The 25812-nt window shown below is 58.4% G+C and overlaps 1 protein-coding gene across 1 annotated transcript in view; it reads left to right on the top strand.

Moving 5' to 3' along the window:
• Nucleotides 1–3065: 3065 nt before the first annotated feature.
• PXDN (peroxidasin) overlaps nt 3066–25812 on the top strand; it is a 37345-nt gene continuing 14598 nt past the window's right edge. The window contains exons 1-14 of the mRNA XM_036262840.1: nt 3066–3131; nt 3470–3541; nt 6940–7011; nt 10427–10498; nt 10910–10981; nt 12688–12857; nt 13682–13799; nt 14435–14604; nt 18936–19208; nt 20792–20908; nt 21833–21991; nt 23044–23156; nt 23941–24097; nt 25557–25665. Of these exons, the coding sequence (XP_036118733.1) occupies nt 10971–10981; nt 12688–12857; nt 13682–13799; nt 14435–14604; nt 18936–19208; nt 20792–20908; nt 21833–21991; nt 23044–23156; nt 23941–24097; nt 25557–25665 (1397 nt within the window). The 5' untranslated portion in view covers nt 3066–3131; nt 3470–3541; nt 6940–7011; nt 10427–10498; nt 10910–10970. The remainder of the gene's footprint in view (nt 3132–3469; nt 3542–6939; nt 7012–10426; nt 10499–10909; nt 10982–12687; nt 12858–13681; nt 13800–14434; nt 14605–18935; nt 19209–20791; nt 20909–21832; nt 21992–23043; nt 23157–23940; nt 24098–25556; nt 25666–25812) is intronic.

Here is a 25812-nt window from a genome sequence, read left to right as displayed (position 1 = left end):
AGGATAATACTCTCCAGGTCCCTCCATGTCGTCTCTAAGGATAAGAGATCTTTCTTTCTCACAGCTGCATAGTACTCCATAGTGTATATGTACCACAGCTTTCTTATCCATTCGTCTACTGATGGACACTTGGGCTGTTTCCAGATCTTAGCTATTGTAAATAGTGCTGCTACAAACATGGGGGTACATGTATTCTTTCTGATTGGTGTTTCAGGCTTCTTAAGGTGTATTCCTAGAAGCGGGATCACTGGGTCAAATGGCAGTTCAATTTTTAATTTTTTGAGGTAACACCATAGTGTATTCCACAGTCGCTGCACCAGTCTGCATTCCCACCAGCAGTGTACTAGAGTCCCCTTTTCTCCACACCCTCGCCAACACTAATTGTTTGATGATTTGTTAATAGCGGCCATTCTGACAGGTGCGAGGTGATACCTCATTGTTGTTTTAATTTGCATCTCTCTGATGATTAGTGATGATGAGTGATGTTGAGCATTTCTTCATATGTGCCTTGGCCATCTGTATGTCCTGTTTGGAGAGGTGTCTGTTCAGCCTCTCTGCCCATTTTTTAATTGGGTTGTCTTCCTTTTGCTGAGCTGTGTGCATACTCTACATATTTTGGGAATTAGCCCCTTATCCGCTGTGTTGCTGGCAAATACGATTCCCCTGAGAGTGTCCCTGGTTAGACGGGTCAGGTCTGGTTTTGCTGTCAGCTGCAGCGTGTCCAGCGTTCGGGCCTTGTGTGTGGTGTCGGCCTGGGCTCACCTGCTCGGTGCTGAGGACCCGGGCTGCTCGGGTGAGAGCTTCTTCTGGTCTCTTGGGCAGGGGTCCGAGTTCCCGCGAGGCCCTCCCGTCGCTCCGGCTCGTCTGCAGTCACATTCCCATTTGTTTGAGGACACATGTCAGTGCAGGGGAGGGTGTTCCTGGGGATCACCCCCGAAGCAAGCAGCCAGCCAGGGGTGCTGGGTAGGCAGAGAGCCGCCCCTCCTGAGACCCCGACGGCTCGTGCCCACAGCTCCGGAGCCAGGCGCGGGCTCCGTGGCTCAGACGTGCTCTGCAGGGGCCTCTCAGCGCTTCACAAACTGGAACCAAGTCTGTAAATCATTCACGATGACTAAAGTGGCTGAAAATAACCGCATTCCCGAGAAGACTGTGGACGCTGCACGGACTCAGTCAGTGTCGTAAGAGAAACATCCCTTCGTGGCTCAGACCGAAGCTGCCCGGGGCCCATATCCGCTCCTGCAGGCGGTCTGCAGAGATGTGTGACCTCTCGGCTTGGGGGCTGGGTGCTGAGGTCCAGCGTGGGCAGGGATGGTCCCTCTGAGGCTCGAGGACTCCGGCCCGCTCCCCCAGCTTCTGCTGGTCGCCAGCCAGTCTCGGCCTCCTCGGTGTGTTGGAGAAAAGCCCCAGTCTTCACAGGGTTCTCCCTGCGTGAGTCTCCAAAATCCCCTTCTGTGAGCACACGCGTCGCCTTGGGTTGGTGCCCACCCCAGCGACCTCGTTCTTACCTCGTCAGCCCTGTGAGGGCTCTGTCTCCAAATAAGGTCACATTCTGAGGCCCTGGGGGTAGGACTTCAGCATGAGAATTTGGGGGGACACAGTCAAACCCGTACTCATGCCCATCAGACTGTTGGAAGGGGTTCAACGTACGAGTGAGGAATTTTAATTTTTCTGAGTCTCCGAGAAAGAAAGTGGTCTTTCTGTTTGTTTTCAGCGCCTTTCATTCTTGTTCATTGTTTCTGTTTTACTTCACGCTGGAGGAGGTGAAATCACATCTGTGCCCGCCTGTGTCCCGGCTCCTGGCCAGGCTCAGAGCCCCGGCCGCTCAGCGGACGGAGTGGCCGCTCCGTGTCCGTGCCCACCTGTCATTCGCTCTGGGCTCCTGGCAGTTCAGGTCCTTCCGTTGTCCCCGAACAGTACAGAACAGGTGCACATTTAGCCGACGAAGAAAGCCCGGCCGGCGCTGGAGGTCGGGTCCACGCATTCGCCTTCCTCCCCGAGGAGACGCCGCACGTGGTCAGCAATGGTCAGCCCGCTCCAGCCCGTGAGCTCTGGAGTGAGCGCCTGAGGGCTCGGGCGGCGAGGCGAGCCCGTGGGCAGTCAGTGTCACTTTCATTTCCCCGGAATAGCTGCCTGGACAAACGTGTCCCATTGTTCGGGCAGAGTCCTGTGTTGCCCTGGCCGGTGTGGCCCAGTGGTTAGAGCGTCAGCCCACAGACCCATGAGTTGCCGGTTCAGTTCCGGTCAAGGGCGTGTACCGTGGTTGCTGTTCGTCCCCAGCCCTGGTCGGGTTGTGCAGGAGGCGACCCGTCGGTGTCTCTCACGTCAATGTTCCTGGCTCTCCCTCCCTCCCACTCACTCTATCTGATGATAAATAGAAAAATATCCTCAGGTGAGGAATAAAAAAAAAAAACACCCCGTGTGAAGCAACCTCAGCGAGAGGTGATTCATCGGAGGAATGAGCTATGCGGATCCACTTCTTTGTTCTGTTTTTGTTTTCTTAAATCCTCACCCGAGGATATTTTTTCCGTTTATCTTCAGATAGAGTAGTGCCGTGGGGGAGAGAGAAACAGTGACGTGAGAGAGACACCGACCAGGACGGGATGAACTGCAACCGAGGTGCATGCCCTTGACCGGAGCTGACCCCGCAACTCTTTGTTCCGCGGGCTGACGCTGTAACCGCTGAGCCAGACTGGCCGGGGCTGACTCCATTTCGTTTCTTTGTTGTTCCTCCTTCCCCGAGGGTATTCTTCCCGTTGGTTTTTCGAGAGAGTGGAAGGCAGGGAGGGGAGGAGAGAGAGAGAAACATCGATGTGAGAGACACATCGACTGGTTGTCTCCCTTCGATGCCCCAACCAGGGCGGGGGATCAAACCTGAAACCCAGGTGCGTGCCCTTGACCAGGAATCGAACCTGAGACCCTGCTGTGCGTGGGGCCGACCTTCTAACCACGGAGCCACACCGGCTAGGATGCCTCCCCCGTTTTGAAACTCAGCATTTACCGACGCGCAGAAAGGCGACGGGCACCGATGTCTCTCTAAACCGTGTCTCCTCTGTCCCCAGGGACCTCCGCTTCAACAGGATCAGAGACATCCAGCCTGGAGCCTTCAGGAGGCTGAGAAACTTGAACACATTGTAAGTCCCAGCAGCCAACACACACACCGTGGTTCTCACACCTCGGGCCCCACGCTGGCCGCAGCCCTGCTGAGGGGCAGAGCCCAGAGACGGGGACAGAGCGGTGTCCGCTGTCTGGGGGCGGGGGTGGGTCACCGACGCCCGTTTCTCGAGAAAACGTGGCATCACGAAGGTGAAACTCTGGGTGCCGCACATTTGTGTGCTAACTGGGTGTTTAGTGAATGTTGATGCTACGTTCTGTGGAGGAGCCATCTGTGACCTGGCGCAAGGCTGGGGACGCGCTCGTGGGGGTTCACAGGTGTTGCGTTTGGAATGCTCACCGAGAACTTCTTTTCTAGGCTTCTCAACAACAACCAGATCAAGAGCATACCGGCTGGCGCCTTTGAGGACTTGGAGAATTTGAAATATCTGTAAGTTGAACCATCAGCTCTTTATTCAAAGCTTACGTTACTGACGTGCGGGACATTTTGTTGCTGAGCCGACTCGTCCCGTTAGGAAGCGTTGTAAAGACATCCGTGGTACCGAGGGTTCCTTCCCAGAAGGCCCGCGACGCTGTGGCCGGGGTTCTGTCCTGAGCAGAGAGCTGTCGTTTCTGTGTTTAGCGGCTGCCCTCAGAAAAGTAGGTTGAATGACATTAGAATTCATGGGCTCTGAACGTCATTCTGCTGTAATACGGGCACCGCTTGGGATGGGAGTTGCCCTTCAGTTCAGCTTTGCAACGTGTCCGCGTTCAGGGCACTGGGGAGGGTGTTCCCAGCGTGAGCAGGAGCACCGGCCTGCGGACGTCACAACTCCCGGTTCCCTTCCCCTCCCTCCTCCGGGTGACTCACCTCTTCTTGTTGTGCAGTTTAATTTGGAAACAGATGGTCATTAATTCCTTTATTAGCCCTGAAACCGTCTGCCTGCCGAGGTGAGTTTTGCAGTTTGGGAAATGACCTGGCGGGGGCGTGAGTTTTCCTGCCTTCGGGACGGGACTGCGGACTTGGAGCAGAAGGCAGACCGCTCCCGGCCGTTCCTGGTCCGGGCGGGTCGGAAGTGTGTGTCGTGTGCTTTGGACAAAACTTTTCTTCCTTTGAGGACTTACACCTGTTTGAATTGGAGCCATTTTAATGAGGGATTTGTATTCCTGCTTTTCTGCTCTGTTTGGGAAAATTTATGTTGTCCGTGAACCTGGACGACTTGACCTTACTCTGCCGGTGTTGACGCACATTTTAGAATCGGTTGGACTTTAGATGTTAGTGGTTCTTAGCTCCAGAGCTGACGGTTGTCCTTTTGTTACAATGTGTCTCACTTGAAAGCGTAACATGTAGACGTGTTTCTTCGTCCCTTTTGGCGTAGTGCGTTAACTTTCAATTCCGGGTGAACATCACCAAGCTTGTTATTTGTTTTTAAAACCAGGGGCTGGTCCCCTCTGTTTTCCTACTTCTCGTTTGTTTCTTCGCACTGTCGCTGTTTTCTGTGTGAGCGCCACGCAGGGCCAGGGACAGCAGGGTCAGTGCTCGGACCGCTGCACTCGGAGTGGTCAGCTCGTTTCCATTTCATATTTAGTTTGCTTTGCATGACTTACGAGCTACTTACTATCGACTTTGCAAATCGATTTAACGTTCAGGAGTTTGGGCTGCTTTGTTATTCAGTCCAGATAACCTGGTGCACTGACCAGCTCACTCAGGCTCGGACCCCCAACCTTCCTCTGTCTCCACCCAAAATCACCGGTGAGGCCACCACCGGCAGGTGCATGGGGCGTGGGACGGGCGGAGCAGTGGTCGGGGAAGAGAGGCTGTGGACTGTGGTGAGCAGGATGGGCAGTGACCCGAAGGGGTCCCGGGGACCCCGCTCTCCAGCTACTCCCAGGTCCCAGCTCCTTCTCCGAGCCCCACAGCCCTCCCTGGAGAGCATTTGGGGAGCAGAGTTTCGGGGCCATGTGGCGGTGTAGTCTTCCTGTCTGCCAAGGCTGTGAAATGTATGGACTGCTTCAGCCTGCTGTGGTCAGTGCCGAACTGTGTGTTCAGGGGCTGAGGGCCCCACCTGCTGCACCCCAAGGACGTCGGGTAAGGCACAGAGCTTCCCGGCCTCGGTGTTTTCTGAGGACGCAGTTCACACGTCAGATGGCAGAGCCTTGTGCAGAATTATTACCGGAAGGTGATCAGTGCCCAGTGGCTCTTACGAAAACGAGTTGTGCCGCAGTGTTACCGACGGGCACCGTGCGTGTTAGGTTGGCGCGGGTGCACGCAGTCTTTCCGAGGGCTCCTCGCTCTGCCTTTGTTAAAGTTCCTGCAGAAGATGGTCGTGCTGTTCCGTTTGGTGGTTAGGAAGTGCAGACAGGCCCACCTCTAGGAGTTGTCGCTCACACCTGCACCCAGCGGGACCCTGCTCCGAGCTTGTGTGTGTTTATTGAATCGCGGTGACCCTGTGAGCCCTGTGTCCGCTCCACTTCCCCTGGAGGAAACCGAGGCAGGAAGGGCCCCTGTCCACTGCAGACCACGTGGCTCGTAAGAGCAGCCAGGACCAGGCCCAGGAGCCGCAGGCCCGGCCTCTGTCGCGGCGCGGGCTGCCTCTTGGTGGGGGGTTCCGACCCGTTTGTCAAGCTTGTGATTCATTGTGAGGGTATCCCAGCAAGTTCTCTCGGAGGGGTTGTGACGGTCCCCGGGAGCAGCGTGGGTCCTACTAAACGGGGCCCGGCACCTACGTGAGCCACTGAAAGGCAGTAGGACACGATGTCCGTCTGGACGTGAGGCGTGCCGTCTGACGGGCTCGGGACGATGTGATTCAGTAGGTGGAAGGTGGGTGGAAGCCCAGTCCCTGAGCGGCCACCACGAGAGCGGCTCCTGCCTGAGGTCCGGACGCAGCGGAGGTCGGGTCTGTCCCTGCCTGCGGAGCGCTGGGCACACCGACTCCCCAGGGTCCGGCTGCAGACACGTGAGGACTGACAACAAGTCCTGTGGAGACCGACGGACAGACCCTGCCCAACCAGTTCATCCTTCCCGAGCCGCAGGTTTTCCCTGAGAAGGACCAGGACAGAGGGCCTTGAGGGCCACGGGGCCACGGCCTTGGGCGGCGAGGCCCGGTGCCACTGAAGGTCACGGACACCGACTTCTTTTAATCCTCATCCAAGGATATGTTTTGTTTGTTTGTTTGTTTTTTAATTTGAGAGAGAGAGGAAGGGGAAGAGAGGGAGGAACATTGACTGCTTCCCGTGCACCCCTGACCGGGATCGAACCTGAGCCGACATGTGAGCCCTGACTAGGAATCAGACCCCAGCCCTGTGGTGTGCGGGCCAGCCCCCCACCCAGGGGAGCCCCCCAGCCAGGGCAATTTCACATCGTCTTCATGTGCCTGGAAGTGTTATTTTCCATTCGAACTTTTCAACCATTTAAACGCTTAGAAAGTATTCCTGGCCGGCAGGACACCCAAACCCAGCAGAGGCGACTCCGCGCCGCTGCTCACGGGTCTCCGCTGCTCAGTTTTGTGAGAAGGGGGTTCTGGGCGGCGAGGAGTTCAAGGCACGGTCAGTCTCCGCATCCTCAACACCTCACGTCACTTCCGGATTATTTTAAAACCGCGTCAGTTGTAAACTGTGCCAACAGCCCGTGTCGCTCTGCAGAGACGACGGTTTCTTTTCCTTCAGGGTCTTAAGCAGAGGAGTTGCAGGGACTCTTAGGGCGTGGGCACCTCACTCCCTCTGAACACGGAGAGGGCCCCGCGAGTGGGATCGTCCGCGTCCCCGCGGCCTCGTCCGACCGCCGAGTGGGAGCCCTGAGCGGGGGCCGGCGTCCCCGGCTGCGCCTCTAACCCCTGTTTCTTGTTTCAGCTATCTGTACAAGAATGAGATCCAGTCGGTTGACAGGCAAGCGTTTCAGGGACTTTCCTCTCTAGAACAACTGTAAGTGGCCCGCAGATGCTCTCGGCTTCGCCGGTCTCGCCCACCCCCCGCAGGGAAACAGTTCGCTGTGTGCATGACGCATGCTGTCCGTGTGGGCCGTGGGGTGCATGCGGGCCCGCCACGCTGGCCTCGAGCAACGTGACTGTCTGTCCCCCCCGTCCGTCCGTGGTGGACATCACAGGTCTCCACTGTCCCCGGGCCCTGGGCCCTGCCCTGGTGACGCAGGCGGTGACTGGACCAGCCCCTGACCCCGGTGCCCTGACGCAAAGGAGACGGACTTGCAAACCAGCCCCAGCAAGTCGAGGTCCTCGGGGTGGGGGGGGGCCGTGGGGCCCAGGAGCAGTAGTCATTGTCCTGTTTCCTGTTTGTGAGTCTGCTGTCCGCTTTTTCGTGCATGATGTCATTACTTCGGAGAAACTGAAGTGTCCATGTGTTTCTGGTTAGCGTGCGTAGGACGCTATTTCTGTCTCTGGCTGCGTAGGAAGTCCCACCTCGCTGTGAAGTCAGCGTGTTCCCTTTCAGGTCGAGTTCCTGGTGAGAGCAGTTTTTCTGGTTGGTTTGCTCGGCGGGTCACCGTGTCGTGGCTGAGCTGAAGCCGTTCTGAGCGTCTTTGAGCTGTGACAGTTCTACTCCAGGGACGGGGCAGCTGTCGGCCGCAGCCACCTCACGCCCGGTGCTGTGGCCTCGGCTGTGTCTGCCCGGGGCTGTCGGGGCCCGGGGACGCCTCTGGGCAGAGCCAGGGCGGTCCGTCCGGAACCCCCACTGGGCCGTTCCCCAAGGAGCGTGCACCCGCCCGGGTGCGAGCTGCTGTCCTGAGCTGGTGCTCACGGCGCGGGCTCGGCCACCGCGCTGCAGACTGTGCGGTCTGCTCGGGAGGACAGTTCAGGTCATCGCAGAAACACGGAGATTTCTGGAAACACCAGGTGGGGGAGAGGGGACAGAGAAACCAGTTCTTAGTGAGTGGGGCCGGAAGACCCTCGGAGCAGAAACGATGGAGAACTGGGGGTGCTCGTCCACCTTGGGGGGAGCGAGCTACCTTTTTGTCCATCTCACTGAAGAACATTGTTTCTATTGAGTTTAGAGAGAATAGGAGGAAGGGGGGGAGAGAGAGACATCGATGTGAGAGAGACACATCCGTTGGTTGTCTCCCGCACGACCCCAGCCAGGCCCAGGATTGAACCCACAACCCAGGCACGTGCCCTTGACCAGAATTGAACCCAGACCCTCTGTCCAAGGGCCGGTGCTCTAACCGCTGAACAACCCGGCCAAGGCCAGCACAGCTGTCTCCACGGAAGGAGGAGGCTCAGCTTCTCTGAGGCCTGAGCAGGGTTTTCTGACGGGCGTCCCGAGTGGGGGTGCAGCCCAGCCAGGCCGCCTCGAAACCCAGGGTTAGGGGGTCAGGGGTCTGTGCTGGCAGGACTTCCACACCCCTGGGGACATCGCTGAGGCTCGGGGATGAGGACACAGGACTGGTCCCGCTTCTAGGGAGGGACCTCTGTAGGGGGACGTGGGCGTCCCACCCAGAGCTGGGGCACATGCGCCCCTGCCGTGTACAGGGCTTTGGGTCTCGGCAGGGGCTTTAAGTTGCCCAGACGTTGCCTGACTGCCCCTCCTGGGGAGCCCCCCAGATCCACCTTGAAGGGTGCGCTCGCCCAGTCGAAGGAGAGACTGAACGGGTCAAGCCCCTAGAGCAGGTGGGTAGGAGGGAGAACCAAGCCCCAGGCCCCTGGGCCCTGCGGGGCCTCTGCTCTGACTGCTGCCCCAAGTGTGGGGTCATAGGCAGCACACAAGCCTGGCCGTGGTCCGGAAACACGGGTTAGAATTGGTGGCTCACTGCCTGTCCGTGGTCCGTGGTTTCCTCCGCTGTGGGGAGTGTGGCTGGCCCCAGGCTGCCTGTACCTGGACACCCCTGGCTGTGTTCAGACCAGGACCCCACAGCCCGCGTGGCCCTCTCCCTGGCCCACCTGAGTGGGGCCGTCGGTGTAGGACTGGAACATCTCCCCGTTCCTCCCCTCGGTCGGTTTCACGCATGATGGGCGTCCTGCCTGCCCGCTGGCCCCCGATCCCTCTGAGCATGTCTGCCCGGCTGCCCGTCCCAGCTGCCCAGGGTGGTACGGGAGATTCTTGTTTGATTCCGGCTCCTTCAGGCACCGGGGTGACAGAGGCTGGGGGAGGGGCGCCGTAGGCTGCGGTGCCCTGGCCCTGAGCCCTGAGCCCTGAGTCCCCACTCTCCTCAGAGACTCAGAGTCCCCGTCTGTGGGTGTCCCAGTGAGCTGGCGGGGCACCCGGGCACCAGCAGGGCAGTCGACACGGTGACCTCGGGGCTCCAGTGACTGAGATATGTTGGCGTCTGATGATGGGGGGGCTCAGAGATGCTGTCCTCTGTCTGCAGAAAGACCCGGGCCGCTGGTGCTGTGACGGGCACTGCGGGGGGTTCCGGGCTCTGACGAGCCTGGCATCTGAAACATGTGCTCGGGCCCGGCCAGTCTGGCCCAGCGGTTAGATGTTGGCCCGCGGACCAGAGAGTCTTGGGTTTGTTCCCGCTGAGGGCACGGACCTCGGTTGCAGTTTGTCCCCGGCCCCGGTTGGGGTCGTGCGGGTGGCAGCCACTCCATGTGTCTCTCTCACATCGACGTTTCTCTCTCTCTTCCTCCCTCTCTCCCTCCTGCTCTACCTGAAGATAAACGCAAAAGCGTCATTGGGTGAGGATAAAAAAACAAAAACAAAAACAAAACAAAAGCGTGCTCGGTGGGGAGGGTGCACGAGCGAGGGCGTGTGGGGGACCCCCTGCTGCGTGGATTGGAGGGGCTCCTGGCAGAAGCACCCAGAAGGTGACGTTACTGAAGGAAAAACCCACCAGTTTTCAAAGTGAGAAGAGCAGTATTTAGGGGAATCAGAAGGAAGCAGCCTACACGCAGAGAAGCCCAGACTCGGGGTCCCTGGATTCAGGCCTCTCCCTTTCCCGAGTCCAGGAGCTTCTGTAGCTGACGGTACCCCCCACGCGGACCACCCTGCCCGGGCCCCGCGTGAGCAGACTGGCAGGAAGGTGTTCACACACCTGCACGGGCCACAGTTAGGAATGTGCTGGCTTTTAATCCAGAAGGGTCCAGAGATCTTGAAACTCAGTCAGTGGTGAGCAGTCACGCCCGAACCCCTCTTCCTGGGTGTGGGGGGACGCGGCCAGGGTGTCTGACCCATGCCGCCGTCCCCTGGTCATGCAGAGTGGGTCCCGGTTTTGCGTTGTAGTCAGACCCTCTAGTCCATTGCTTTGTAGGTTCCCGCAGCGCAGAAAACCTAGTGACCCTCCTGACGGATGAATTTGAAAAGACTGTAGAGAACCAACTGGGGCTGGAAATCTAGACCCTTGAAAAGTAATTAACATCATTTAAATGGCTTCTTTCTTTAACTTGTCTAGATACCTGCACTTCAACCAGATAGAGAGTCTGGACCCCCAGTCCTTTCAACATCTGCCCAAGCTGGAGAGGCTGTGAGTCCTGCTCTGACCTTCACCGGCCCTGGGGGGAGGGGCGGGGTGGGGCGGGGGGGCGCACGGTGGGCGGGGGGGCGGGGCGGACAGGGGGGCGCATGGTGGGCGGGGCCGGCAGGGGCGGGGCTCCACCATCCGCTGTGCTAGAGGTTCCATCATTGTTAAAACTCCTGATCGTGGCCTGGGTGTCACTCCTGCGCTCCTGGTTGAGCAGTTGGAGGAAGAGCGACGCTCTTCTCTTTGTGGGAACGGTGGTCAAACAGGAAAGTGTCTACTTCTCTTCCGGACACACTCTTTCATCGGTGTCGAATAAGCGCAGTCGCTGCGATTCAAACAGCAGATTTCTTCGACTGCTTGTAGTCAGTTCTGAACATTTTTAAAAGCTGGTTCTTGTACTGTCTCTCTCGGCAGATTTTTACACAACAACCGAATTGCACATTTGGTCCCAGGAACGTTTAACCACTTGGAATCCATGAAAAGACTGTAAGTGGACCCCTGGGGGCTGTGTTCCTAAGCTCCCACCCCGCCTGCGTCCTGCTGCCATGAGGTGTGTGCCACTATCTGAATACAGATTAGCAGACAGAACCCCCCTGAGGAGGTGGATCCCACCCATCAGAAGGCGGAACGGAACCGAGGTGGCCTAGCGTGTGACAGTTGGTTATTTTTTTAATAGGTGAACAAGGCATTTTAAAATCCATTTCAAATTTCTCACCTTGATTTCAATTCATGTCGCTGGTGGAAATGCAGTCAGTGTACAAGGACCCTCGCGCCGAGGGCCACACCTGTGTGTGCGTGTGCACGTCCATGAGCGCAGAGGTAGACTGGGTTTACCCGATGTTCCAAGGCCTCTAGAATAGTTTTCTCATCCCGGGTGATACGCTAGAACCAGGGGACCTCAGTGCTGACGTGTGTTTTCCCTCTTGGGTTCGAAGGCTGGTTCTGGTTGGCTGTCACTGGGTGTACAACAGGCTGGACTGCAGAAATAAGATGGACTTTCATTATTTATAATTTCCGCCTTTAGGGTAAAGCAGTCACCAGCCAAACTAACATGCACATTCTCGGGGGAGGCGTGACGAGTCCACATACTGACGGATGAGAGAGAAGCACAGAGACCGCCCGGAGGGACCGGGCAGCTCAGGGCAGGCAGGCGGGTCAGCGGGTCTCAGAAGTGCCGACAGCTGCTTTCTCAAGTCCAGCCCTTTGCAGACAGGCCCATCCTTCAGCCTTGATACTCTCTCTGCGCTGTCTGCTCCCCGACTTTGCTCAATCTATGAAAGCCCAGGTTTCAAGGCCTCAGAGAATTTTCTCTTCTCACCCCAGATGCCAGAGGGGAGTGCAGACTTGGCAGGCTTCGTCCTCTGTCCCTCCCCTGGAGGCTGACCCCAGAAGGGAGAACACGGGGTGTCTGGCCCCGTTTCCAGGAGGCCCCAGAGCTGATCTCACCCTTCCCGTTCACCGCTGCCCCGTGGCCCGCCCCGAACAGAGGCCGCGCTATGCAGAGGGGCTGTGGGGTCGGAGGGAGCCCGGCGTGTGCCCCAGCCCATTGGAGCCCCCTGCTCCCCACGGCCTCCTCCCAGAGAGGTCCTGGCACAGTGGGGCGGTTCTGTCTGCACTGAGCCCAGATTTCCCCGTGGGGGGTCCTCAGAGAAATGACAGTTCAGGTGGGGACCAGTTCCGCCCACGGTTCCCCTGGGAACCTGAGTCCTGGGGATAGGCAGGTGGCAGTTGGGAGGTGTGATGTCACAGCCTCGGGGTCCCTGAGGCCCTGGACCTGAGTGTGAACTCGGAGGGCTCCACCCTGTGCTTCCTGCACCCTAGCTCTGGCCCGTGAGCCCCCCTCGGTGGAGGGAGGCGGCCCCTGCCTGAGCGGGTTTCCTAGGAGCCCGCCTGCCGGGCACCCCACCCCTCACCCCCGTCACAGCCGTGGCGCCCCGCATCCGTAGCGATCTTCCCTGGGGAGCCCCTGTGCCAGGCCGCTGGGGGCGGGTGTCCTGCGTCACGCGTACTTTCCGGGCAGCTCCCACTGCGAGGTCTGTGCTGCGTGGCGGGGTCAGCAGGCCCGTCCGGACCCTGTCCGGACCCATCCACGGTGGTGCTGAGGGCCGGCGCAGGCCCCGCTGGGTCACAGGCAGCAGTGTCCGGGGCAGCGGAGTCCCAGGACGCCGACCCCGCGTCTGGTCCTTTCGCAGGCGCCTGGACTCGAACGCACTCCGCTGCGACTGTGAGATCCTGTGGCTGGCGGACCTGCTGAGAACCTACGCCCGGTCGGGCAACGCGCAGGCGGCCGCCACCTGTGAGCACCCACGGCGCCTGCAGGGCCGGTCGGTGGCTACCGTGGCCCCCGAGGAGCTGGACTGTGGTGAGCGGGCCGGCTGCAGAGGGCGGCCGCGCGGCGTCTCCAGCGTCGCGAGAAGCTGCTGTTAAAAACGTGGACTTTGTTTTGGGGGCGCCTACGAAAAGTAGCAGAGTGAATACTGCCCCCCGCTGCCCCCTTGCGGGCAGCTGCTTGGACAGGACCCCAGGGTGGCGCGGGGTGGGGCGGGGCGGGGCGGGGCGGGCTCTGCACCGAGGGCCGGGCGGTGGCCTGGCGGGTGCGAGTCGAGGTCTCCACACGGGAAACCCCGACACAACCAGGGCAGGGCAGCCAGACCAAACCGCGTGGCAGGGCCTCATCTTCCTCCTAAATCCCAGGAGTTTCTTGCCATTTTAGTCCTCCGTTGGGGGAGGGGGTGCTAAAACCATTTTTTTAGTTGTTCTTCCAAAGCATCATCATTTTTTACGTGGTGAAGGCAAACGGTGAAAATGAATAACCAATACATTTCGTAACTAAGCCCACCACCACGTCATTGCACGTCCTCCCTCGTCCCTCGGCCGCCTGCCGCCTGGTGTGGCTCCCGCGCTCAGGGCTGCTGCGGCCGAGCCGGGTTGGTTTTGCGTTTTCATCTCACTAGAACCCGTTCCTTGCGGGTCCGCGGTCTGCACAGGGTCGGCCGGCTCTGAGCTGGACACACGAGATCGGCCTGTGCGAGGGTCTCCGGGGAGAAGCTGCCCCCAGGCCTGTGGGGATGTTCGAGGTTGAGATACAGCTCGAGCATCTGCGATTTGCTCTGGACGTCAAGGGTGGGGTCGGGCCCTGTTTTCCGAGGTTACGACCCAGGAGGTCTCTGCTCCTTGTTGGCACAGAAAGGCCCCGGATCACGTCCGAGCCCCAGGACGCCGATGTCACCCTGGGGAACACTGTGTTCTTCACCTGCAGAGCTGAGGGCAACCCCAAACCCGAGATCATCTGGCTGCGAAACAAGTGAGTCAGGTGTTAGCCTCGCCCACTGGCTCAAGTGTCGGGGGGCGGGGGGGCTGGGCCACATCAGTGAGTCTATCTCGGGGCCTGAGTGACTGTTGCCTCCAACCAGAACCCCTGGTGAAGGAGGACGGATTTTATTTTGGGGGTGTTGAGGTAGACGAGAGCGTGAGGAAGGGGTGGGGCAGGGCAGGTGCCTTTGGACCGGGCACCCCAGGTCTCTGTGCTCCAAACAGCAGCGGCTGCGCTCGTCAGTTTATGGGATCATTTGCTTTTCATGACATAAGTGTTTCTACCCTGTTGTCTTCAGTGAATTTGCCAGAAACAAAGGAGAAGGTTGTTTTTGTTTTTCTACTGTGCCCATTTTCCCCTTTGGAATGAGGACCATTTTAGTCCTTTTAAATCTTTATCGATTGCACCTAAAGTAAACAGGTGTTTGAGGTAATTAGCAGTGAAACCCCAGGTGCTTTGCCCAGAAACACCAGGTGGGTCAGGGGCTGTCGGGGAAGGAAAGTTCCTGGGAGACGGCCCCGCCCCCCCAGTCCCCCCTCGCGCCCGGGGCCTCCTGAGGCCGGCGTTGGTGCCGGGACAGAACCTCTGCTCGGAGAACCTGAGCTCACCTGCTTCTGTCTCTGCAGCAACGAGCTGAGCATGAAGACAGACTCCCGCCTGAACTTGCTGGACGATGGGACCCTGATGATCCAGAACACGCGGGAGACGGACCAGGGCGTCTACCAGTGCATGGCGAAGAACGCGGCCGGGGAGGCGAAGACGCAAGAGGTGACCCTCAGGTACTTTGGGTCTCCAGGTACGTGGACCGAGCTGCACACCAGGGTCCCCCGGGGACGGGTGCCCCATTCCTCCCTCCTTCGCTCCGGGGCAGCTGGAGCCCTGGCCACAGGGCCACCACGTGGCCTTGGAAGCAGGGTCACAGGGGACTCGTGACCTTTGCCCTGGCGCACGTCAGCCCCTGATCTGGGGTGGACACTCAGTGGACAGCTGGGCAGGCAATGCGGTGAGGCAGCCACCCAGAGGGACACATCACCCCACCCCGCGACCCCTCCCGGTCACGCTGGTCCAAGGGGGCAGCTGCTGTTTGTCCATTTGGCGGGGGGGGGGGGGGTCTCCACTGTGCTAAGAGTTTGGTTTTTGAAAAAGAAGCCAAAATCTGGATTTGGATGTAAAATTCCCAGGTCTAGAATGTTGGTACGTGATTTACTTACTGGCCTGGTCAAGCGAGGCACAGCTGTAGCCTCCGGTCTGCTCTCACTGATGTGTTCAACCGGAGAACTCTGGCGGGAGGAGGGCTGGTCTGGAGGGAGGTCCAGCGGGGCCTGAGTCGGCCGCCTCTGCTGATTTGCCCAGGCTGCTCTGTGCCCGACCTGTCAGCTGGCACACTGCCCGGGCTGTGCCAGTAACTGCCTCTGGACGCCCGCCTGCCCGCCACCCTGAGCTTCCTCCACAAACCTCTCTAGGGTCGGGGTTTCCCTGACTATTTCCGGCTGTGGTCGGGCGTGAGTGGTTCCTCTGTGTTTCTTTGTTTAGATCTCTGGTCTTTTTCATTTTTTTTTATTTTTTATTTTTTTTAGAGAGGAAGGGAGAGGGAGACAGATAGAAACATCAATGAGAGAGAACATCGATGGGCCGCCTCCTGCAGGCCCCCCACTGGGGATCGGGCCCACAACCTGGGCATGAGCCCTGACCGGGAATCGAACTGGTGGCCTCTTGGTGCAGGGTCGACGCTCAACCACTGAGCCACACCGGCCGAGCTGGATTTTCTGGTCATTGAAACGTCTGACGTTTTGCGTCGTGTGGTACAGCTCAGCATCCGCAGTCACGCTTCTTAGTGAGTGAGAATTTCTAGTGTCAGACCTCAGCCCTGAATCAAACACCCCACAAGCAGCAGTGACCAGGCACCGAGCGGTTTTGCCAGCACCTGCCTCTGGGACCCCGAGGCTCCGGGTGCGAGAAGGAGTAGGAGCGGCATGTGTGAGGAATGAGGAACTCTCTGAATTTTTGTTTCTTCCCCAGAAACAGCAGTCTTATTTAGGGTACTGTTCTGAGCTTGTCATTGTGGCTCCCTAAAATACACATGAAGGACCTCCCACGGTTTGACAAGGCCACTGCAGAGTGGCGGCCGGTCCCCGGGGGCCAGGGCTGGCGAGCTGTCCGAGGGGCAGACCTGGCCCTCTGCCTGTTTTCCTTAAAATCTGGGAACTGAGAATGGTTTTACGTTTTTATAGGATTGAAAAACCGAGTTTTTAGGATACATGGTAATTACATGACACTCAGACTTCAGTGTCTATAAATTAAGTTTTATTGCAGCGTAACCGCACTCGCTCTTTTACGAGTTGTCTGTGGCCACGCTCTCGCCGTGGCAGAGCTGTGTGGTAGGAGGCCCAGCACACGTGGTCTCTGGTCCGCCACAGGAAACTGCCAGTCCTGCTCCCGGACGGTCGTGCCATTTGTGACGTAACAGCCTGACTTGTGAAGCCTGCAGCCGTCGAGGGCTCAGTGTACTTTATAGATTTTGAAGCTCTGTTACTAGGAGCATACAAGTTTACAATTTTTATTTTCCTTCTGAGTTAAACTTTTGATCATCAACACTTCTATTATTAGTGCTTTTTGCCTTAAAATTAACTTGGCTTGGTATCGATACAACCAGATTTCTTGTCTACTTTGAGCTCTGAGCCTCTCTATAAATCCATAGTTTGGGGATGTTTGTTGAAATGGCATAGAGCTAGATTTAAAAAATGCAGATGGACATTTTCTTACAATGAGTCCATTTATATTTATTGTAGTTGGTGGTATAGTTAGATTTATACGTTCTACATCTTATTTTGGACTGTCGAACTTTTTCTGTGTTTCTTGCCTTATTTTGGAATCGTTGATGCTCACCTTCCATTTTCTGGTTCTAATTTAGAGGTCACGCACCATTTATTTTCTTTTAGTAGATACTCTAGACCAGCAGTTCTCAACCTGTGGGTCGCGACCCCTTTGGGGGTCGAACGACCCTTTCACAGGGGTCGCCTAAGACCATCAGGAAACATATTTCCGGTGGTCTTAGGAACCGAGACACCGCTCCTCTGTCCGTCTCCAGGCGGATCTGCCCGCGTGCAGATGCGCCCACAGACATGAGCTGTGTCGAGGGGTCGCAGCGTTTGGAAGTTAAGCACCACTGCTCAAGATGACGTTAAACGCATTCTTAAACTACAGGCCATCTTTACCTTTGTCTCCAAAGTGCAAACACCCCTCTTAGCTTGGAGGCTGAGCTCTGTGTTTCCCGAGTCTCTGCAACGTCTCTACTACTTTGAACTCCACATCCCTCTCGCTGCACCTGGTTCTCTCTATTGCTGTCTGCGCCTCCGCCCTGCCTCGCGTGGGGTGAAATAGGCGCAAACCCACGCGAGAACCAGCTTTCGTTAATGCAGCTTCAGATGCGGTTTCTTTCTCCCCCGCCAGTTGCCGGGCAGGGAGGTGGGCACTGGCTCTCATCCTCACACCGGTGGTGCAGCACTTGGGGACCCAGCCGTGCGGGAGGTCTGGTTGGCTCCTCCTTGGTCCAGCCGGGTGAGGACGATGACATTCAGGGTTCCGCACCAGCCCCCGGGAGCGTCCAACTCTGGTGACCCCGTTGCAGCCTCCTGTCTGCGCCCCCCGGGAGGCTGATGCTGACTGTCACCTCTGGACTGTGCGGTTCGTGTTTCCTGGTGTTTCACTGATAAGACTTGCGCATTAGCTTAAAGAGATACAGGCTTCTCTCTCTTGTCTGTGTCCCTGATCCACATCCTTCCTGCGTCCGCCCCACACCCCGTTACTAACAGGGTTCCCTCTTCACCCCCCCAGGAAAATGTCTGGCTGCACCTCCCGAAGGTCTTCCTCTAGGTCCCCGAGGTTTTCTCTGCATCAGGTTTTCCCCGAGATGGAAGGCGACCTAGTTGACCAGTTTCCTTTTCGAAAACATTTAGTCCCCCCCCCCCCAGTCCGTTGCTGTCACAGGCCCATCTCTGTCCCTTTAGCCGAAACCCTGGACCAGATGCTGTTAGAAATTTGGGAACTTTCTTCAGAAGGGCCGCTTGGCACATCAGCATATCAACAACCTGCAGCAAACAGTGTGAATATTTGTAGCAGAAAAACGAGGCCTCTGAGTGGTCTAGACGGTTATAAACGGGTGACGAAAACATGTTTTGTTTGGGACTTTTTGGATTCCAGGATCATGGATGAGGGTGTTGTGTTGGTCCAAGGAAATCACAGCGACGAATTCAAACCTTCTCTGTACACATCATTTTCATGCTTGTTTGTGGGGTCCGTCCTGGCAGGGTGACCTCTGGGCAGAGGGGTTCTGGATTCCAGGTTTGCTGTGTGCGGCCGGTTGCTCTCCCGCTGGGCCGCGGTACCGACGGTGCTGTGTGTGAGTTTCTGCACAAACTCACAAAACAGAAGTATGTGTGTTTTTCTTTTTAATTCTCACCCGAGGAGACTTTTCCACTTAACTTCATACAGAGTGGGAGGAAGAGAGAGAGAGAGAAACATCGGTGTGAGAGAGACACATCGACTGGTTGCTCCCACACGCCCTGACCAGGGCCGGGACCGAACCACAACCGAGGCACATGCCCTTGACCGGAATCGAACCCGATACTCTTTGGTCCGTGGGCCGACGCTCTAACCGCTGAGCCAAACTGGCCAGGGCAAGTGTGTGTAGTTTTTTCTAGATTTGGATTTGAAAGATTTTTTCTCAGTGTATTCTTAATTTGTGAGTGAAATTTATTCTTCTGTGTGTTCTGAGTACACTTTAAAATCAATGTTGTACTCCAACCGGAACTACTCGCAAGGTTTAACAAGGTTGGCATGTGTTTGGGAAAAGCCAAAGGAGGCCTCTCCAGGGGTCAGCCGTCCGAGAATCAGCTCTCACCCAGCACAGTGGCCGACTCCTCATTCGACCTAAGGCCGTGGACCGTTTTTATTTCCTGTGCATTTCTTTAAAACCCCCCAAACTGGAAAGTACGCAATTAAACGGTTTGCTTTACCTAGTTCAGAGGTCAAAAACAGGGTGAGTAGCCCGAACGTAGAAAAACTCAAGCAGAAAAATGGTCGCCCCACTAGAGAAATTAAATGAGAACCTGTGTTTCATTGTGACAGCTCGGCCCACTTTTGTGATCCAGCCGCAGAACACGGAGGTGCTGGTCGGGGAGAGCGTCACCCTGGAGTGCAGCGCCACCGGCCACCCTCTGCCGAGGATCACCTGGACGAAAGGGGACCGGACGCCGCTGCCCGAGGACCCACGAGTGAGCATCACGCCCTCTGGCGGCCTCTACATTCAGAACGTGGCCCAGGGGGACAGTGGGGAGTACACCTGCTTCGCGTCCAACAGCATCGAGAGCATCCACGCCACAGCTTTCATCATCGTCCAGGGTGAGAGTCCGTACCGTGGGTCCCTGGCGTGCCCTCCGCCCCACGCAGGGCAGGACAGGGCCCTGTCCCATCGCACATCCCCGTCCGGCTGTCACCTGCAGTCGAAGCTGAGGGGTTGGGGTTCGTTTCTGGCTGTGGGTGTGCGCACCTGCGTGTTAACCAGGAAGTCCTCACACGTTTCGGAATCTCATAGGGTTGATTCTTGGCCGAAGGCTCTGAGTGTTCCCAGGTTTCTCACTTGACTCCTTACTGAGTTTATGTTCTTTTTTTAAAATAAACTTTTTATTGATTTTGGGGAGAGAGAGAAACATCGATGTGAGAGAGAAACTGATCGGCTGCCTCCTGCACGCCCCCTCTGGGGATCGAGCCCACAACCCAGGCAGGTGCCCTGACCGGGAATCGAACCGGGAGGGCTCAGTCCCTGAGACGACGCTCCGTCCACTGAGCCGCACCTGCTGGGCACTGTATTAGTTTTTCAGTCAGTTGCCAAGTGGAACATTTGTTGAAGCCTCAGAGCACTGGAAATGTGAAAAGGAGAAAGTCGTTCTGCCCCTGCCCCGCCCCCACCCCCTTCTCCTGCCTCCGGGGAGCCCCTTCGAGGAGCGGGTTCCCCACCTCTGGTCTGCCTCTGCGCAGGGAGCTGTGGGGCCCTTTGGGGTTTACTTTCTCTGCTGCGGTTGTTGCTTTGACAACAGTGGAGTCACACTGGATACGCTGTTCTGTGACACCTTCCCGAGCAGTAACGGGCTGACTCCTGGCCCTGTGCCCAGTTGCTCCCTGATGACCCGCGGACCATCTGCAAGTCCTGACTCGGTGGCGGAGGGAGGTGACGCTGCCCACCTCTGCCCGCAGCTGCCCTGGTTCCGGCTCTTCCCGCACGGGGTCACCGTGGTGCCGAGAAGCACCCGCCCTCTGGTTCCTCAGTGCTCCCCCCTCACCCTCCAGTGTCCTCCCCCTGCTCACGGCCTCTGCACCCCGCAGCGGGTGCCCCGTCACTTGGGGGTGCTCTGTACCCCACAGCGAGTGCCCCATCACTTAGGGGTGCCCTGCTGCACCCGCAGCGGATGTCCCGTCACTCGGGGGTGCCCTGCTGCACCCACAGCGGGTGTCCCGTCACTCGGGGGTGCCCTGTACCCCACAGCGAGTGCCCCGTCACTCGGGGGTGCCCTGCCGCACCCGCAGCGGATGTCCCGTCACTCGGGGGTGCCCTGCTGCACCCCACAGCGGATGTTCCGTCACTCGGGGGTGCCCTACCGTACCCGCAGCAGGTGCCCCGTCACTCGGGGGTGCCCTGCCGCACCCGCAGCGGATGTCCCATCACTCGGGGGTGCCCTGCCGTACTCGCAGTAGGTGCCCCGTCACTCGGGGGTGCCCTGTACCCCACAGCGGATGTCCCATCACTCAGGGGTGCCCTGCCGCACCCGCAGCGGATGTCCCGTCACTCGGGGGTGCCCTGCCGCACCCGCAGCGGGTGTCCCGTCACTCGGGGTGCCCTGCCCACGGGAGGACAGTGGCCAGCAGTGTGCGGTGTTCTTCGAAGCCTATCTTTAACGTCATGTTCTCCGTGTTCTGCCTTCCGGAAGCTCTTCCTCAGTTCACTGTGACCCCCGAGGACAGAACTGTGATTGAGGGTCAGACGGTCGACTTCCAGTGCGAGGCAAAGGGCTACCCGCAGCCGGTCATCGCCTGGACGAAAGGAGGTAGGACGCGGCCCTGCCTCCCGCCCTCGGGCACAAGCTCCCAAATGCTGGGTCTTTCTCCGCCCCCCAAGACCCAGGCTCTGAGCAGGGCTGAGCAGTGGGTGCGCCCCACGTGGCCCAGGGGCTGCGGAGGACAGGTGTCTGTATGCCCTGGTCACAGGCCACCCTACACATGTTGGGGTACGTCCTCACTGCCCCCCAAACCCCGTGCTCACGCCCATCTTCACCCAAGAGGCTGTGCCTTTAGTGGACACGCAATCAGGAATGAATGAAGGTCATGGCAAGGAAGGCGGACTTTCTAGAAAACCAAGAGTGGAAAATATTTTTTAGTGAAACTTTTACTCCCAGTCTCCTTCCCAGAGAGGTGCCGTGTCTCCGCCCCATGCTGAGTGCTGACCACACTGGTTCTCTGGGCTGGACCAGCCCTGTCGTTAGCGGGAGCTCAGCTGGCTGCCGGCCACGAGGAGGCACAGACCTTGTCCCGGGGCGACGGCAGCCTGGCTGGGAAGGCTCATGCCAATGCTGGTGGACCTTCGGGGTCCTGTCCTGGGCTCCAGGTGGGGTGACCTTGAGAACCAGCTGATGACCTCCACGTGTGTCCCTTCGTCCCGAGGGTCCTTTCCCGGGATTCTGGGCCTCCCTGCTCTTGGGCAGGAGACAGCGGACGCTCAGCCCTAGCGGAATGTGAGGCCCTTGTTGGGGTGCCCCTGCCCGCTGCCCAGCTCTGTTCTATCACACACAGCGGGGACCAGCCTCCAGAACCCCGAGTGTGAGTGGATTCCGCCGAGTCCCCCGCTGTCCTGGCTCCTCCTTACATAGCTCTCGACCCCGGGCCCCCGTCAGGGACAAGCTTCTGCTCGACCCTCCTGTGGCTGACACCGTACCACGCGTCCCCGTGGCTGACCTGTGCCCCCTGCCTTTCAGGGAGCCAGCTGTCTGTGGACAGGCGGCACCTGGTTCTGTCGTCGGGGACCCTCAGGATCTCGGGCGTCGCCCTCCATGACCAGGGCCAGTACGAATGCCAGGCGGTCAACATCATCGGCTCCCAGAGGGTCGTGGCGCACCTGACGGTCCAGCCCAGAGGTACGCGGCGGGCACACTGTAGACACGGGAGGCCAGGCCTGTGCACCAGCGCCACGGCCCTGCCGGTCACCGGGAGCTGACTGCCCATTTGAAGAGCTGTCCCTGTCGTTGTGTCCCCCGGTGACCAGGTCACACTCGTTATGTCTTGCTCTTGAGCCTGTGATAACGTTTATTTTTTAAATTTTTTTAATCCTCACCCAGGACATTTTTCTACTTATCTTCCGATAGAGCGGGAGGGAGAGAAACATCGATGTGAGAGGGACATATCGACTGGTTGCCCCTGACACGACCCTGACCAGGGCCGGGGACCAAACCACAACCGAGGTACATGCCCTTGACTGGAATCGAACCCGTGACTCTGGTCCATGGGCCGACGCTCTGATTGCTGAGCCAAACCGGCCAGGGGGGTGACATTTATTTTTTAATGATGATTAAACTGAACTCCGATAGGCCGACTTATCAAAGTAAACTGAACGGTTTTCCACCAGCTGATACTTAAACAAGGTCACTTCAGGGCCACCTGTTCTGGGTTATTGAAGCGGCGCTGGGTTCGGTGGCCCCTGTCCATGCCCTGGAGGCGCCGTCTGTGTCCTGTTTGCCCCCCCCCCCCGAGCGTCCCAGGCCCCTGTGCTCTCTGCACACAGAAGGACCTGGGCCCTGTGTCCCTGGGACTCAGGACAGAGTCCGGCCTCAGGGTCAGCACGCAGGGCCTGGGCCTGCTCTGGCGGCTTGGCTGGCTCTGGGTGTGCAGCTTTGCCCCTGGATATTCTTACTGGACCGGACCCCGGGTGGCTGCTGGGGGAGCACTTGTGGGAGGGTCCTCACAAGCCGCAGGACCCTCACTTCCCGGGGAGGGAGGCCCCTGCACCACAGGTCCCTCCCGGCCGCGAGGTCTTGGTCCTGGGGCCTGGGTTCTGGGTTCGGGCTCCCGGCGGGGGTGTCTCGGCCCCGCCAGCTCCTCTGTGCAGACAACGCTGAGAGGAGACGGCCGAGGTGCCCGCTGCCCTGAGGGCCGGGCGTCCACGACTCAGCCCTGTGCCCTTGCCTTCCAGTCACTCCGGTGTTCAGCAGCACCCCCAGCGACCAGACGGTGGAGGTGGGCACCAGTGTGCAGCTGCCCTGCAGCTCCCAGGGGGAGCCCGAGCCCGCCATCACCTGGAACAAGGTACCACCGTGGGCACGGGGTGGTTGGGGATGCGGGGGACGGCCGCCTTCCTGTGGCCTCTGCACACGTCCCAGAGTGGGGCACCCCCACCGCAGGCCCGAGTCCAAAGGCAGTGCCACTGTCCTCACTGATAAAACCGAAACGAGACAGACCCTCCTCTCGTCTCACGGCAACGAGAGTGGTCCTTCCCCTTAGACCCCGAGCTCGTAGTCAGTGTGGACAGTCTTTGTTGTTTTACTTTTCTGCTGTTTGTATCAAACCCAATAAAAAACACACTAGAGTTTACAGAGACGGACGTGCTTTGACAGGAGCGTCTCCCGGGGGGCGGGGCGGCCCAGGGAGCTGTGTTCTCCGCTGCTGAAGCCTTGGGGTCCTCTCCAGCTTCCTCTCCGCAGCTGGGACATCGCCGTCCTTTCCAGTGTGACTCGGGCACACTGTCCCCCGGAGACAATGCCTGGGGCCCTTCTCCCTCCCCGGGTGCCCGTGCCCTGTGCCTCCTCGCTGGGGGTCTCATCACCCCCCTCCATCCTAGAAAATCCCAGGAGCTTGGCTCTGTCTGGATCTTCCCTGGATCATGGGTGGGCCCGTAAGCCAAGTTTATCCCACGGAATTGGTGTTGGATGAATCGGATTAAATCTCTTCTTCCCAGTTAGGGGTGCATCTAGGCTCAGCATCCCCGACGTGTCCATCGGCGCGGGCCTGACGCACGATGCCCTGGCTTCGGGAGTGAACGGTGCTGCTTCTCCACCTTGTTCCCACTGTGCTTTCTGCTGTGTTGCTCCAGGACGGGGTTCAGGTGACAGAAAGTGGGAAATTCCACATCAGCCCTGAGGGGTTCTTGACCATCCATGACGTCGGGACCGCGGACGCAGGCCGTTACGAGTGTGTGGCCCGGAACACGATCGGACAGGCCTCAGTCAGCATGGTGCTCAGCGTGAGCGGTAAGGCTGCCCAGGCCTCGCCCCTGTGGCCGGCAGACGTCCCGCCCTGTGGGCTCCACGGCCACAGAGGAAAGCCACAGGCCCGGCCGAGGCCAGGCGCACGGGTTATGATAACGGGGCACATCTGCACCCCTAGTTTGCGGGGAGGCCACCGGGCACTCGCGGTTGGTGGCAGGGCCAGGCCGGTTCCAGGAGCCCCTCCTGCCTCCTGGTGCTCGGGGGCCCGTGGGCCCCTGTGGGCCTCGCTCGGGGAGCCTCCCTGCTTGTGGTTTGATGGTGGCTTAGCTGTTCTCCAAACCCCTTCGAATCCAGAAACGTGTTGCTTACATTTGTCATCTGGCAAAAGTTCAGATGCCGTTACCGCCTTGCAAGAGGCCAGCTTGGTCTCTGCTCTGTTCTGCGCGTGACGTGTTTCCCAGGGTGCATGACGTCCGAGTGTCTTCAACATAAACCTACTGTTGGCTGCCGAGGCAGCCTCCCTGTGGAGACTGTGGCCTGGCACCAGCTTTTTCAAAAGATAAAACTGTGGTTGGAACGGGGTTATTTCATTTAACAAACTAAGTCCTGAAAAATACTGAGTGAAAAGGAAGAGAAAAGTAGTCAGGGAGCCGAGCTGTCCCTCAGGGCCCCAGGTTAAGCTGTGTGTGCTGTGCGTGTGCATGTGCATGCTTGTGCCTGTGTGTGTGTGTGTGCGCCCATGCCCGTGTGTGCTTGTGCCCATGTGTGTGTCTGTGTGCCCATTTGTGTGCCCATGTGTGTGTGCATGCGCTTATGTTTGTGCCCATGGCTGTGTGTGCCCATGTGTGCATGTGCATGTGTATATATGTGCATGTGCCATATGTGTGTGTGTGCCCGTGTGTGTGCGCCCATGCACGTGTGTGCTTGTGCCCATGTGTGTGTCTGTGTGTGTGCCCATTTGTGTGCCCGTGTGTGTGCATGCGCTTATGTTTGTGCCCATGGCCATGTGTGCCTGTGTGTGCGAGTGTATGTGCATGTGCCATATGTGTGCGTGTGCCCGTGTGCATGTGCGTGTGTTGACAGGTGGTAGCAACACGTATCATGAGCGAATGGGATCACAGAGAAGCTCGGTAAGAAGAGCTGAGCAGGTTGAGGTCCAGCCCCAGGGAAGGTTTGTCCTTTGATGAGAAGAACAACCCACCAGAAGTCACCCCATGTCAGCAGCCACGCAAGGCCTGACTTCCCGCCTCCCCCGAGCCTGCCGTTAATGCTGCGTCTTCCCTGTTCTTTGAGGGGGTGTCACACGATTTCAAAATCTCAAAGCCCAATTTCCATACGGTTTGAAAACAGCTTCCAGTGGAGTTTGGGATAAAGCTGTTTGAGCTTTGAGGGGAGAAACAGAAACACACTTCGAGCCAGTGTGCTGGGGCCGGATGAGGTAGCGTCTAGACGGTGGGGGACGCCCAGCGCCTTCCGTGACCTGCAACTTCGTGTTTCCTAGTCCCTGACGTCAGTCGCAACGGGGACCCGTTCGTGGCCACATCCATTGTGGAGGCCATCGCCACCGTGGACAGGGCCATCAACTCCACGCGGACACACCTGTTCGACAGGTATGCTGGCGGGACAGACGTCGGAGGGGTTAAGGATGGGGGCCGTCCTGGGACAGGGCCAGACCTGTTGCCTCATCGAGAAAACCTTTAAGCTTGAAATTCATAAGCAAGGTTGGCGTCAATCGTCAGGGGGTAAAGATAACAGGC

Source organism: Molossus molossus, unplaced genomic scaffold (genome assembly GCF_014108415.1).
Source record: "Molossus molossus isolate mMolMol1 unplaced genomic scaffold, mMolMol1.p scaffold_m16_p_15, whole genome shotgun sequence".
In the NCBI taxonomy this organism is placed as follows: Eukaryota; Metazoa; Chordata; class Mammalia; order Chiroptera; family Molossidae; genus Molossus; species Molossus molossus.
Note: the sequence above shows the minus strand (reverse complement) of the source record. Positions and strands in the feature narration are given on the sequence as shown.